Source organism: Athene noctua, chromosome 3, assembly GCF_965140245.1.
Source record: "Athene noctua chromosome 3, bAthNoc1.hap1.1, whole genome shotgun sequence".
In the NCBI taxonomy this organism is placed as follows: domain Eukaryota; kingdom Metazoa; phylum Chordata; class Aves; order Strigiformes; family Strigidae; genus Athene; species Athene noctua.
The window spans coordinates 37,539,307-37,555,324 of record NC_134039.1 but is presented as its reverse complement, the minus strand read 5'-3'; the positions used below and the strand labels follow the sequence as shown (position 1 = coordinate 37,555,324).

At 43.7% G+C, this 16,018-nt stretch overlaps 1 protein-coding gene across 1 annotated transcript; it reads right to left on the bottom strand.

Annotated features, from left to right (window-relative positions):
- Positions 1-5,371: 5,371 nt before the first annotated feature.
- On the bottom strand, positions 5,372-8,232 carry BTG1 (BTG anti-proliferation factor 1). Its single transcript, XM_074902756.1, has 2 exons — positions 7,835-8,232; positions 5,372-6,656 (listed from the first exon to the last, which is right to left on the bottom strand). Exons 1-2 carry the CDS (start codon positions 7,980-7,982, stop codon positions 6,292-6,294), a joined length of 513 nt encoding a protein of 170 aa, XP_074758857.1. The 5' UTR covers positions 7,983-8,232; the 3' UTR covers positions 5,372-6,291.
- Positions 8,233-16,018: the final 7,786 nt, after the last annotated feature.

Below are 16,018 nucleotides of genomic sequence, written 5' to 3'. Positions count from 1 at the left end.
CTTTAGACAACTACAATTTGCTTTAGAACTCTACAGAATATCTTGAAAATCTGCTCAGCTGAGTAGCAAATTGAGTCAAGCTGCAAATTCACATTCAGAAAATTGAAAGAGAAAAATAGGAATACATGTTCCTGTTAATACCAATGTATTAAGGCATAAAAAGTGAATGAGGATAATTTTCCCCCATCTATGTGAATTTACAATCTACAGAACACCTGCAGTGACCTGTGAATTAAATCACAGCAAGCAGGGACTTCAGGATGACCCACTGAAAAAGACTAATAATAAAATGTGTGTGTATATATATTTACACAAGAAGTTTACATGTGTCCCTGTGTACATACAAATAAAACTCGGTTTAAAATTCAATGCATGGAAGGAACGTTGTATTTCAATATTCTTTTTAAAGTACAAGAAACTCATTAATTAACCTGTGGCCACCAAAACTCCAAAGATACCAATTATTACCTGTTATTAGGTTACAAAAAGCAAAAATAATTTAATTTTATAGAACATCAAACAGCAAGGGTACACTGTTGGAAGTATCATTAGTCAGCAGATGATACTATTGGTACTAGAAATCTGTCTTTAAGCTGATCTTGGAGTTAGCAGCTGTACTCAAGCCTTAGCTCCATGTTATAGCCCTTTAGGAAAGCATTACTGTCTGAAAGCCAACCTGGGCAGCATCCTCACTCCTGCCCATGTCGTTGGGCATTTCAGACACTGCTGCTCCTCGCAGGTATTCAAGGCTGCTCCAAGAACCCTGAAGTTCTCCTTCTTTGCATCCTTACAAACCTTAAGAGATTCATTTATCATTTTATTCAGTTATATAATCAGCACATAAAACAACCATGTTGGATTTTATGATGCCCCAGAGAAACTGCAAAGCTAGAGGCCATTTTCTGACATCCAAGAAGTAAAAGCATCAAATAAAGCTACACCTCTCAAGAAAACTTTAAAAGGTTGTTGCAAGCTGTGATGAGACGCCGAGCAGCTCATCACAGGAATCACAAGGTAAAAATGCTTCCCTCTACAAAAACATGTCCAACATTCCCTCAGTCTGGGATTTTTCTCATCCGGTATCATCACAGTCCTATTTCCCTTCCTCGTGTGTTGGCCATGGGTCAATTCCAGTGGAGAAAACCTCAAAACCTGGAGGCAGCTTTTCTCTTGTTTTCCTTACTTGCAAGTCATTTTTTCTTGCCAGCTTTGCAGTCACAGAAATATAATACTACAAGGGCAAAAAGCTGCTGTCATGCATGAAGCGTTACTGCTCATGTGGATTTCTTCCCAGCAGCTGGGAGGAAGTGTTCTTGTTGAGGTAAAAACATCAAATGCTTAGAAAATAAGGAGTTAGGAAAAGCTGTATACAAGGTTCATGCTTGAGAAACACAAGGACACAAAAGACTTAGCCACTAAGAAAATGCCACTGGACACTGAGTTACAATAATTTAGTTCTGTTCATTTATGGTAAATCAGCCATTTTACTGTTGACCTACTTTTTATCAGCAATAATTTGTCACAGTGCATTCTCCAACTGCTACTGAAAGAAAGGTTGAAGCCATACATTAAGAGTATAGTGTCAAAGCAACTGATGTTAATTATACCCTGCAATTCCTATGTTGATGAAATTGTCACTGCTAACCATTAATACAGCATTTACTGTCTAAGCCCAGCTTGCTCTACCAACCCTTGAAAGCCACTGAACTAACATCCTGCTTCACAATGGCTCACTTTATGCTACACTGGAATGTAAATCTGAAACACGTAAAAATAACCTCTGCTATTACACCAAGAATGTGTAAATATACATTCCTTTTTAGGAGAGCTATTTATCTCCAGTCTATACATGCTTCACTCTTTAAACTAAAAACAGCTTTAATGTTCTTCAGTCAAGTGGCAGCTTCTGCCAATACAAACTATTTTCCCTAAAAATTATGGCATCGAGTAGAGGAAACTTTGGAAAATGTAGAGTGCTATTTGATTTATGGAAATGCAGAAATAAGCTTTACATAGATACACAGAAAAGAAAAGCAGCAATGCCCTTCATTTTATTCATTGCTAACCTGCACAGTAACAAGAGATGATATTCTCCCAGCATAAGCAAGGTTAATTAGAAGGACATTTTATGTGGATTTAGTGTTCATGTTCAGAGACATCTGCTTAATTTGGTGACAGAAATGTTTACAAGCATCAGCACGAACCAACCACTCCAGGAGCATTAACTGGATTCTTTATGGTTTGCACATCAGTAAACTGTTTTGTAAGGTCCTACTGCTTCTAAATCATCTCTCAAACTACTCTTTTGCCCATTTAAATTGAAGGCGCTCAAGAGCATACAGGCTTAATAATATTTAGCCTTCAGAACTGTCATCACTAGCTATGAGAGGAGACAGCACAACATCTGATCCAAGAAGACTCTCTTTTTAGTGATGAATAGGAGAGACTTATTTATCCTATGAACTGACTCAATACGAGATAACAACAAAAGTAGAAGCCAGTGATGGTGTTTTCACATCAGAAGAGTGCCTCATGTAGGTTATTTCCAAATTCTCATGTAGACCAATAGAACGAACCAATAATAAAAAAATCCCGTGGCACAATGAGGCCTGTCATACAGATCTACAAGAAGACCTTTGCAGAGCCAGCAGAAAAGCAGAAAACTAAAATCAGCGTTATCAGTAATTGAATGAAGGCCCTCACATCTCTATTCAGACCTAAGAATGAATGACCCTAAGATCTACAGGAAGAAAAATCACGGTCCAAATGACTGCTTAAACCAGACGTACACCAGAATAAGCAGGAAAAAAAACACAACTGCAAAGAGAACAAAAGAACAGATATTCTTACAGAACACATATAATACAACTCTTTATAGGAGGAGCATCGTTACTGAATATGAAATACAAAAGTAAACTCGAGGGCATAGGATCTGGTACCACACATGGCACAGTGGGGGAACATGCTGTGAGAAAAAGAAACATTTGCTCACCTAGCATAAGCTAGAAGGCAATTGTACATTTTATAAAGACATCCCCTGAATAGCCAACAAGTCTTAGCAGACTGGTCCATCAATCTAAGAGCTGTAACATTAAAGCCGCGTACAGCCGCGCCTGCCCTCAGAACACTAACAGGATTATTCAGTGCTTCACTAGGGATGTCCAACTAATTTAACTAACGTGCACTGGGCAAGCAGGTCTTGAATCTTGCTGTCTCACTTCTAATATTTGCACTAAAATAAAAGCCTTGCTGGTTTCATAATGGCACCTTAAATGAAATTCAAATGTGACAGGATTGGCAACAGCCTCCTCTTACAGACTCTCAGAGCCTGTCCTGTGCCCTGCTGCCACAGTATGCTAAGTACTTTCAAAATCAGACAAGGGCACATTGTGTGCACACTGGAGTATATTTAAATTCCAGCTGGAAGAAAGCCCAACTCTGAGGACACAGGTTGTACCCATTACTAGTTACAGCTGCAGTTAAAAAATTATGCCATGAATGAAAGCACCCTACCGTAAAAGGACTAAAATGTTAACCATCTAAGGGAGCAGGCTCATTCTTGGTTCAGCGTCACAGGCCAGCCTCACAGATGGAATACTTGCTGCCTCACAAGGCTATGCTTAACTTATCAAAAAGAAAGTACCGACAGCTAATGCTTTCATAATGTGCATAGCTCATGTCAAAGACCAACTACACAGCTACCCTTTCAGATGCTGTTCTCACTGTGCAGCAGCAAAGATTACAGGCCGCACCACGATATACCAAACACAGCTCAGTCAGCAGTGAGCTTCATGAAAGTTTAATATAGCTTTAAAGGAAGCCAAGCTCAATGTTTTTCTTTCTATTTGGATATACTTACGCTGTCTGCCGACATGTAAAGCAACAGAAATGTCTTTGAGTACTCCTGCTGCTTGAATAAATCTTTTGCTTACAGACTTAACTTGAAAGCTTCATCTTAATAGTAGTGGAATTTTTAAGGTATCAAGATATGAACCTAAGCTTTGACTCTACACGAGTAACACCTGTACTTTAAAGCAAGCTCATTCCAAAGCTTTGGTAATCGATCTAGTATTGCCATATCCACATACTGAGCAAGCTCTTTAAAGTATACTGCTCCAGGAGCACTTACGCTTCCACCAGTCTATGCCAGAAAGTCATAGTACTGCAGAAGCCCTAGCAATACTTAAAAGTGCTGAAATGTTGGCATACATATGCAGATTATCATAAAAAAATAATATTTGAAAAAGCTGAACTTTCAGACAGTGGCAAAGAAACTGGCAAACGCAGCTAGACAGTTCAGTCTTACATTTTGCTTATATATAATCAGTTTATATTACAGGTCAGAAGACAAAGCTTTGAACTGGAGATACATCACATTACTACCACATCGTAAAGGTGCATTGTTGAGCAGGAGTTGCCTCAATGCATGGCAAGTCTGAAGCTCAGTTCTGTCCATAGCTAGCAAGTTTAATTGGCAAGTAATGATAGTTTTCCTTCAGAATAAGAGCAGCAGTTCTCATAACTAAAGTGACCAAGCAGGGTAGGCCTTTTATTAAACACTCACATAACAAAGCATACAGGAGATAAGGAAAAGAAAGTTGAGTTTTACTCCAGCACTTCTAACAAGTGTAAATAAAGGGGTAAGGAATTTCTCCCAAGTGTAACTAACCACTGTGCTGTATACAAATGACATTCAGTGTGGTGCTTAAGTGAATCACATCTCTACATCATTCATTAACTTTGAATACACATGTAAGTATGGGCTTCTCACTTTGCCTCAACCAACCTTTTTAAGTTTGGGAAAAAAGATCTACATACCTTTTGTTGAATTCCATCTTAATGATTTCTAAAGTGAAAGTCTTGCATCTGAAGAAAGCAAAAGGCGAGCAACCTTTCTGTAGAGCGGTTAACCTGCTCTTAAGGCTAAGGGACACTTGTCCCAGAAACTCTTATTGAGCAGGGAATCATTCCATCAGGGAAGAACTGAGCACTTGTGAGCAAGTAGGTCAAAATGGACATTTAGGTTTCCTATATCCTTCATCAGGAAGCCAGGTAAACTTTGATCCTCTGGATTTATTCAAGTCATCTTTGGTGGATGTTATTTCTGTACCTTTTCCTCATATCCTTGAATTATTGGCCCTGGAGTTATTTCCACATTGAGTGATTTTAAAAGGTTTAAAGTGACATGTACATCATTGTGTTTCCCTAAACTTCCCAAGCATTTATATGAGGTCTTCATTAATCCATGTCTGTACCAAGTGCTCCCTAGCATCAGGGTGCTATTGATGTTTATCTTAAGCCTTTATAGTACCTATTTCTACTGAGACAAAAATAGTTTAACTGATCCTATATAATCACGACAAGAGATTAATTAAAATGCCAAGATAGGAAACAATTTATTATAGAGAGAAGAAAAATTTCTCATCCAAAATATAGAAATCTGTACAACTTTGCCACAATCAATATACATGAACTGTACAAATTTACACCAGTTCATAATTTACCAAATAAAAGATGACTAACAAAGTTCACAAAATAGATGGTGGTTTGTGGAAAAAGACTTTTACCCAATTAAGAACAAGGAAATTACAAACCAGACCTCCACTTTCTAAAAATAAGAAGTTTACTCAGTCTTAGAAAACTACAAGCTAGCAAATGTACAGATAGCTGGCTGGTGCTAACACCACAGTTCAGACAGTGTCTTTATACGGTCTTTTTAAAGCCTGTTGCCATGGCAGATTCTGATCACTTGCTACTTTTGAGGGCAATGTAAAGATCTGACCATTTCCCCAGGTCATACTTACTAGTTTATATTATGTACATTTATACATATTTGTAAGTGCTAGGTAAAAGTCTGAAAATAAAATTTCCAGTACTATGGTGTTCATAATAAGTCTTGTTACTGAGCTGCCCAAAATGCTAACAATTAATAAATGTAATAGTGCAAATTTACTCTGCAAGACCTACTGCAGAGAATCACTTTATAAATACAGATTGGGGTTGAAAATTCATGTAGAAATTAAGTAAGATGTCTTGGAGAAACTGACCCTTCCTAGATCTTCTTCACTCCCTAGCAAGTTGCAATCATTTTGACTCACAGGCTATTAAATCACTGAAAGGTACTGTCCAAACTATGGCACTGTCACTTTAAAGTATACCACTCTAACGTGTGCCAGATCTTCACAGCTGTGACATGGTTTAAATTCCATAATCCATCCCCAGAGGTGCCCACCCAAAGTAAAAACCAAATTTATCCATCCATTTTAAGGTGATCCATCCACAGACTTTATCTTAACCTGATACAGTCATCATATTGTAGCTTTTGGAAGGGCTAGTTCTGCCCAAGAGAAGTTCCTCCTTACAGCTTATTCTGCTGTCTACCATTTGCATGTTGGTGTTATTTTGGCTACCTCCTGCTGGTGCAGCTTCATACAGCACACAGATTGAGCCATCCTCTCCAATACGATAGGACACTTCATACGGGTCAACCCATAGAGTGAGTTCGCTCGGAAGAAGCTGGAACAGTTCCTGACTGCTCAATCCAATCCGCTGTGCTGCCTGTCCAATGAGAGGATCCATTTTATGGTTGATCCGGATACATCGGTAACCTGATCCCTTGCATGGCTTTTCTGGGAACCAGTGGTGTTTATAATGTTCTATAAAAAAAAATAAAAATATCCTACTTAATTCTGTATTCAAAGAGATGTGCAGTGATCATTGCTCTCCATGTTGGAAAGCTTACTACTTTATCATCAAGTGACCTGAAAAATCATTAGAGCATTTATTTTTGTTGATGATTTATCTAAGTGCAGTGTCCCTTGCAAAGTACTCATGTATGAAGTTACTGTTTCATGCTGCCATATACAAAGAACCAGGTTTGCCATCTGAACGGAGAGAGATGCAACTTCCTGGCATTCATAGAAACGAATATATAGAAGTGATTACATAGCAGAAAAAAGTCAAGGGCTTCAAAACTCCACGAACCAAGAAGGAAATAAAACCATTTTTCCAGTATCCTCTCGAGATCACACCCATGCTTAGGTCCTCACGTTTTAAGAGCGGCCAAGAATAACTAGGGAAGGAGCTGGCCAGAATTTACCGACTGACTCAAGAGGTATTTCACCACCGCTCTTCCCAGCCTGTTTTCCAGGGCAAGATACCAATGACTTCACTTACCTCAGGAGTTCTATCCCACCCAAAAGCCTATCGGTCTGAGACTACTTGTAGCACTATGAGGCACACCGGGACAGAGGCTCGGGCTTACAAAGCCCACGGGGCAGCGAAGCAGCTCTCGGTATTTGATCCTAACCGGGGTCGTCGGGTGGCTATGAGATGTTTCCAGAAGAAAAGGGAACTGAGCCTCATCGTCCACCGCTGAATTTCACTTGACAAAAGAACAACTTCGGATCATTTTTCCTTCTGGAAACCGGGCGGTTTTAGCCCTTGGAGCGGAGCCCAACTCCGGGCTGCTCCGAGCGCTTTGTCTACGGAGCCCGGGGGAGGGGGGGCCTGCCTGCGCGACACCTAAGCCCCTTTTGTTTACAGCCCTCTTCTGCCGCCCCCACCCGCCGGGGGCCCGGTCGGCACGGGGCGGAGGGTGGTGTCCCCCGAAGGGGCGAGCCACGGTCGGCGAGCCCCGCTGGCCCCCCGCGCCTGCCCCTCGGCGGCTTCAGCCCCTCAGAGGGACCGCTCTTCCCCTTCCCAGCTCTCCGGCCGCCAGCGGGGCGCGGAACTGCAGCGGCCAGAGGTGCCGCCCGCAGCCCCGCCGTCCCGGGCAGGCGGCCCCCCGGCCGGAGGCGAGGAGCGGCTCCCGCCGCGCCCGCGTCGCCCTCACCTGCCAGCAGCTCCTGCAGGCTCTGGCTGAAGGTCTGCAGCTGCCGCTCGTTCATCAGCCCCTTGGTCCGCAAGAACTTGGAGATGAAGCCCACGGCCGCAGCGATCTCGCGTATCATGCTGGCCCGGGTGTACAGGGCGGGATGCATGGAGGCGGCGGCGGGCGGCAGCCAGCTCTCCGGGACGGCCGGCGCTGGGACGGGACGGGGCGCGGGGCGAGCGGCGCGGAGCGGGACGGGGCGCGGCTCTAACTGGGAGAGGAGCGGGCAGCGGAGCCCAGATCACATCCCGGGGGCGGCAGCCTCCACCTCCTCTTCCGACGGCAGGGGGGCGGCGGCAGCAGCAGCGGCGGCCGCGGCAGCGCACACCGCATCTCCTGCTGCGAGGGGCGAAGGGAGCTGCCCGCCGACCGCCGCCTCTTATAGCCGCCGGCGGGCGGAAGTGGCATCAGGGCGCCGGGGGCGCGCCGCCGCCAATCCAGCGATCGCACCATCGTGACGGCGGCGGCGGGGCGGGGGCGGCGGGCAGAGCGGGGGGTGACGTCATCGATTGTAAACAAATAGAGCCGGGGAGCGCGGAGACGCGCGGACTTCGGCGTAAGGGGGCCGTGTGCGCGCGCGAGGGTTGGCGGCCACAGAGCCGCGTAGGCAGCGGCGGCGCGGAAGGGAGCGGGGAGGGCGCCGGTGCGGTGCAGGCCCCGCCCGAAGGAGAGCAGCGCCCGCGGTTCGCGCACCGGCGTGGGGATGCGCGGCGCGGAGGCCGGACTGACCCCCTGGCTGCGCCGGTGCGACACCGGGCGAGGCGCGCGGGCACGGCGGCGCGCTGTATCTGGGGAGAGCAGGGCCACGTCAGCGGCGGGGGCGGGCGGGGCGGGGCCGCGGGAGCGCGCAGGCGGGTGAGCGTGTGTCTGTGCTGCGCGGGGCGCGCGGCGGCTGCCTTGTACGTGCGTGGGGCGCGCTCGTCCGTGTCTGGCCACGCTAAGCCGGGTGGGCAGGGGGGCGCAAAGGCCTGTGTGTGTTTATCCCCCCGTAGCCGCCGGAGGTGACGTGGCTCTCCCCCTTCTCCCGGAGCCCCAGTGCGGCCGCTCCTCTACCCTGCACCCCGGGAGCCCCGAGCGCGGCTTTGTCCTCGCATGTGTTTACCGAGGCCTTTAGACCACGTTTGCGTGGGGGTCTCCAGGCAGGGCCCCCGCGCGGAGCCGAAGCCCTGCCTCCGGGCGGCTGGTGGGCCAGCAGGCCTGTGGGCACAAGCAAAGTGGAGGGTGTGCTGCTCAGCGGGGCAAGTGTCTTCTCAGCAGGCCACGGGCCAAACCCCAGCCCTGGTTCTTTGGGGACACCCTAGAAATACAGCTTTTAGTCTAACGTGCACCTCATGCACGCTGCTCAATGGCATATTCTCCCTTGGGACCATACGATTACCCCAGCTTTTCTATCACGCTTTGAAAGGGAAAAACCCTGCGTGGACAGGAGCACTGGTGTGTGTTACTCGGCTAGCAGTGGCCAAGAAGAGCATAAAGCCCCAAGCCTCCTAATGCCATGTGTCTCTCCTATTTCAAAACCAACGGGCAGATGAAAGAAGCAGCAGAAGGTTTTTTTGGGTTGTTGGTTTTTTTGTTGTTGTGTTTGTTTTTTTTTAAATGTACGCAAAGTGTAGCTTCTTTGATAGAAAACTCATTCTTCCCTTAGGCTCTATCCCCTGCCCCTATGCAAAGCTGCAAATGAAATGCGGCCTAATATTTACATGTACACGTCAGTTCAAAGATCAGGCCGTTAAAGGCACAATAATAACACATAGTAAAAATAATTCAGTAATGGAATATATTTGCACGTGAAAATTTTAATAAATGATAAAAGTACACCATTTTTGGTTGTCTGGTGTTAGAGATGTAGCTGCATAGTGCTTTTGGTTTTTCTCTGCACTCAGCATATACTCTATCTTAAACTCTCACCTCAAGGGACTCTCCAACTCTATACACAAGGGAAATCTGCAAAACACCTTCAAAAGATAATTCTGAGACCTTAAAACTCACAGTCTTACTTCATACTAAAGATGGTGGTGTGGGTTTTAGAGCTCAGTCTCGTCTATTTTCCTCCCACTAACTCTTGAGTGACCATGAGCTGTCCCTCTGTCCCGTGAGATGGGAGGAGCTGCCAACCCGGCCCCTCCTCTTGCTGCTCCATAGGTGCCAGTCTCCTGTCTTCTCCGTGCTTCTGCAGCATGTGTGAGGTAAGTCCAGAGCTGCCATTTCTGCTCTGTTCGTAGGTTGGAATTTGCTGTTCTCTCTGAAACCTCGAAGCAGCAGATGCTTCTCTCCCCCTTCACAACAGGGTCCATCATCCTACTGGAAAATATCGCTTCTCTTGTGTAAAATCAACATCATTCTCAGAGCTTCACAATTATCCCATAATCACTACTGGAAATACTTCAGCAAAAAAGAATACAATGATTGCTACCTTTGCTTGGGCATGACCTTTATCTGAGCCAGTTTCTTCTCTCCTGTTATGTTCCAATCAAAATCAAATGCTCAGAAGGAGTTTTAGGAACTCCCAAGTAGATAGCACCCCAAAGCATGAGGTTTAGAAAGCTCTCCTCAGCTTGCTACAGCAGTAACAGTTATGGACAGCAAAGCTCTTCAGATTTGAATCATCCCTCTTGAATTGTGCTTTTAAGAACATAATATGGCAGTGTGCACCTTATGACGCATTCTGCAAGAGGGGAAGAAATTGAAAAGATTTTTTTTTTAAAAAAAGCTTGCTAGACCATCAAAGGGTTTCCCTCAAATCTCCTCCATAGTCAGTAAAATCAGAGCACTTCAGCAATCGAGAAGATTTGATAGTTCCTATTGCTTCCAAACAGTTACAGCATGTATAAAGAGAGTCTTGTCTCTGGAAAGTCTAAATGGCTGTGTATACAGATCCAGCCTACTAGTGAGGAATGAACTACCTCGGTGTTCTTACTATGCAGCCAGCAAGCAGCTCAAGTGTAACTCTTGAGGCCAAGGCTCTGTGAGATGCCTGCCAGCAAGACCTCATCCCTAGCTCTGGGAGGGAACAAGGTAACAGGAACTGCTGATGCAGAGAACCGTCTTGTTTTCCCTGTGTAGGGAAGTCCACCTCCATTTAAGTGCTATGGTGGGATAGCAAAGAAGCTGCTGCCATTTCCTGCCTGTGAAATGCTCCCAAAGATCCTCATCTCTAAAGTATGGAAGCTCTTAGCAATGATGAAGGCTTTGGCATACAGCTCACGGGATCAGGGAAAGTCAGCTTTCCTTCATAGGACTTCAGTGGAGAACGTCGGAGAAACTGGCTGTACCTTAGCCTGTTGCTGGTTTGTACCTGAGCTTCCTGCCAGTATGACAGCATGTTTCCCTGATGCTATTTTGCTCTGAACTTCTTCAGCAGCTGTACATTTTAGGATATATGAAGTGGTTGTTACTTTTTCTGGCCAGGTCCCAGCTGTCTACTCCTGCCTCAGCAGCTCCAGACACAGAGGAGGCTGGTCAATAGTGCAAGATACACCCTGATACATTAATGGCAGAGTGCTGAAGAAGATAAATATAAACATTTAATAACTGCCTTATTCAGCCCATCTGATACTTTAAATGAAGCAGAGCCCCTAGAGAGAGAAAATAAAGAAAAAGAGTATGTGATCATGTAATTGAAGACTGGATCATAATGAATATGCACAGAAGGTTTGAATTAAGGTTGTATGGCAACCCAGCTTCTGATATTACCTAACTTTTAAGCAATACAATGCAACCTTTACAACATTTCTTTCATGTTGTTTTGGCAGGAACTGTTTCTTGCCATTGGTTTGGAGAGAGCCTAGCACTTTGTGAGTCTGTCATAATAGAAATAAGTAATAGAAATACAACTACTTTTATCTGTGCCACACACACACATATACACCCTGCAACTATTGCAACACGTTCCTTCCCCAGCTTTTTCTGAAGGAAGCTACTGAGTGTTCTTTATGGTAAGTGGGAAGATACAAGAATTCAAAGGGGAAGAATTAGAATGATTTGATTTTTAAAAGATTTGATCTGGTCCTAGAGTCTGAATTAATATATATGTGTTTACAAAAATAAACACACTACATGTACAGCATGGATTTTTTTTTTTTCCTCTTTAGGAAATTATTCCTGACAGAATAAGGAAATGCAAGAAAGTGTGAAGGTGTTACAGGCTTTTTATGCAGAATCCTGTGGAAGTCTGTCAGTGTAGAAAAGTATTAGGTTTGTTCTATTCCAGTCAATTCTAGCTATGGTTTTGCACTGTTTGGCATTGACCTAATAAAGAAGTAACAGTTGAGAAATAATTGGTATTTGTTTCCAGAAAGCTTTATATGTGCCTTAGATTGGCATAAGCTTTTTCTCACCTGTTAGCTGAAGAGTACTGCTTGCAATACATAAAATACAATAAAATCCATTCTATGTATTGAGTTTATTTTTCGTGTAGGTTGATGTTATTAGAATGCCACATTATTTTTGTCATTTAGCAAACATTTGAAAGCGTATAGCAAGAGGTTGCTGCTTTATTTTTTTTTTGTTTCTGCAGAGGAAAGCTTACCATGGGATGCATAAAACATTTATTAATGTTTTTACTCTCTTTAGTCTTTGCTCTGAATATGTAGTGACATCTGTAGAGACATTAAGTTGCTCTTCCAGGGGGCAGATGTAACCCAGAGAGTCCGTAACCAGCCCTGCATGTCCACGCTGCTCCCTACAGGACCCCGTGGCCTGGTTGTGAGTTCCCACCTTGTTCCATAAAGTTGTCAAGCAGGCACCTCTCAAGCTACAGCAGTGATATTGGAGTCCTTCTTGGAAAGACTTTGGCCATGCAACTTGGATTAAGATGGAGACAGAAGTGGTTATCCCCCCTTGCTGCAGGGTGAGTGCCCTTTGGTACCTGTCAAGGGTTATCTTGGGCCTAATTGCTTTCCTTAAAGCCAGCCCTCCAGAACAGGCTGCCATTCACATTGTGTTGCCACAAGACATGTTTGGACTTGAGCTCGCACTCAGACCTGGGCTCAGAAGTGCCTTACGGAGCCAGCCCACTTGTAAAGCAGCACTCTGCAGTGAGGCAGGGATAAAGGCTTTTCAGCTCTGATTGTAAGGCTTTCCCTCAACACAGCATTATGACATTCAAAGTAACCACAGTGTTGTAGCAATGAGTGTTTTATCCTGAAAAAGTGTGGGGGTGAAGAAGGCAGTTGCATATTCTTCCAAAATGGAGAAGTCTTACTTTTGAAAGCATAAGATAGACTGATATGAGTCAGAGAAAGGGCAAAAGTCTGATTTGTGACCACATTGGGAACCCCCCTCTTCCTTCAACATGTTCATGCATGCACACACACAGACGTACACACATGCACGCACTCTGCATTTGTAGACTGGTCTGTCAGGCAGTGAATTCCTCAAACCGTTTCTCACACAAGTAGAGTCCTGTTTAAGCAAGTGGGACAAGTCCCATAAGCCAAAATCCCATTATGCAGTCCAGCTATAGTCTAACAAACATCTCTGCCACTGCAGGAAGATTGAGAGGGGATGGAAAGACTTGGAGGGGCAAAGGGAAGCTGTCGGCATTGGTTATAACTACGGCACATTCTGGAGAAGTAATTTCAGGAAAACTTGCTCATGACATCCTAAAATGACAAAACTCTGCTGCACTTACTCCATACAGAAAAAGGCTTGCTCTGTGGAGGATAAGTTTGATTGCAAAGGGGCTACTCACAGAGAAGTGTGGTGTGAGCCTCAGGTGGCAGAAACCGGAATCTGTCCAGGATAGATTCAACAGAAGGCTCTTCCTATGCTGCTGCTTTAATTTCAGCAAAAAACATGTGACAGCATGCACATGCAGCAGATAAAAAAGCAAATTCAGAAAATAGTATTCTGTTTCTGTTATAAAGATGAACTATTCTCAAGTGGGATAGTAGCAGGTGCGGCAGCACACGGGGCACTTGACTTTAACAAAGCAGTCATAGTTTGGATCCAGGAACAGCCAAATTTAAGAAGACAATAGAAGCAGGTTATTTGCAAGCTTGTCAGCAGAGAGCTCCTCACAACAAAATTATACATAACCATTATTATGCATCCGTTTTTTCATTTGTATGCACTTATGAATAAACCAGGGCAAACTAATATAGATGAGCTAAACAATCAGACATTGCAATCCTGCATGGAGAAGTTATTAACAATAATATTAAAGTGAAAGGAGCATTTAAGTGAAAGGAGTGCCTTAACCATTTGTTGTTACACTCTGCAATCAAATGATGTAATCTCAAATTCAAAATTTTTACCTCTCCTGTAGTGTTTCATAGTGCAGCTGGGATGGGAGGGGTCATAAGGAGGTTTATAGTTCTCTGCATCCCGGAGCTTGTGTTCTGGCCTGCAGTATAGCTTTAGGAAGGCCTGAAACCGTCTCAGAACTCCCTTGTCCATAGTGGCTATATAAGGGCTCTTGCACTGCCTGGTGACTGCCAAAACAGCCTGTGTCCATCAGCACGGGGCTGTTGGTCCCCCCGTGGTCAGGCAGAGGGAGAACCAAGAGAGGTTACCTGCTGGAAGAAGAATATCCCAAGACCCACTTAGACATTTCTTCACGATGCTGAAGCAGCTTAGAGAAGCAGAGAGGGGCCTAACATTTACTTCCATGTTTAATCCCGCATTACGTGGTGTTCTTGAAGGGTTGATTTCTAGGTTTGAAGGCAATGGTTCCCAAACCAGGGCCATCACCCTCAGTAGGGGTCACAGCAGTGGCAAGTACTGTCCTGTGCTCAATCAAGAATTGGTCTCTTATGGTATTTTTGCTAGTAGTTGAGGAAGCATGAAATCAGCAGCAGGGAAACAAGATTACATCTAGAACAAGCTTATCAACTACTGTGTTAAGGACAGCAATAATCATTACAGATTATAATGTGGATACGGATTCTGCATAATCTTTGTCCACAGAACGGGCATCTAAACATCCGATTCGTCTAAACACGTTTGAACATATTTTTCACAAAGATATTTCCAGACCAGAGTTCCATACAGTGGAGAATCCACCAGCCTAACTATATTAGCCAAACCCCATGCATTTTAATGATACTTTTATAACAGTATTTCCTATCTGTTAGAATTAAAACTGTGACTGGCTGCAGATTTTAGGTGCAAATTTCATTAAAATAATTAAAGATGTTAGGAAACAAATATGTTGATCCTGCAAGTATTCATTTTTCCTTAGTTATTTGTAGCTTATGTAATTTGATTTATGATGTAGTTTAAAAAATCTAGACAGATTTCTTAAAAACCTTTAAAATATCTGAGAACCCTTTCATTTATTTTCTGTTTATGTCATAAAAATTTCTTAAGCAGCTTTATTTAGGTTTGTGATTTGGAAACTAAGATTTTAGCCTTTAAAAAATACGTATCCTTTGGACCTGTTATTAAGTACTAGCTACAAACCTTCAACAAATCTGCCTGTCTCAAAAATACCTCAAAACAGCAAAACATGGAGACATTGTAATGGTAATACTGGAGATTTTAGGCTAGGCTCACACAGACTACAAAGGAGATTGCCTGCTATTCACTTATTAAGACAGAAGAAACAATAAAACAGTGACCATAATATGTAGCTAGACATACACCCTGCCTCACAAACTCATAATATCCCTCTGCCAAAGCTGGACATTATTTTTTTGCTTGCAAATCAGGTGCTCCTGCACGTGTTTCATTCAGTGCAGAGTCTGGTTTTGGAGGACAAATGATTTCAGATTAGCAGCTTTTTTATTCTTTCATTGTGGTCTGTCATATCTAAATCCTGCATATCAATGCAATGAATACACTGCTGTAAAAACAGGCACTTACCATTTTTTTTCAGTTTTCCTAGCCAACACTTACCACAACTTATTCTCTTTCCCATTGTCATTTGTAGTCATGGCACTGCTCCTGTAACAGCTTTTTCTTCTCCTTGCAATGGTATTAACTCAGGCATTTTAATCAGTCTCAGACAGAAATTTAGCCTGTGACTTCTCAGGACAAAATTAATATAATTAGTTCTCTAGGATAGATTTGGTAGGTTGAGGGAACATCACATTGAGAGTCTGTATATTACCTTCCTTTGAGTACTGATAGATTTTCTGGATATTATCAGCTGGAAAAAAAATCACAGATACACAGTTCTTACTTGGTTGTGTAGCTGTATAT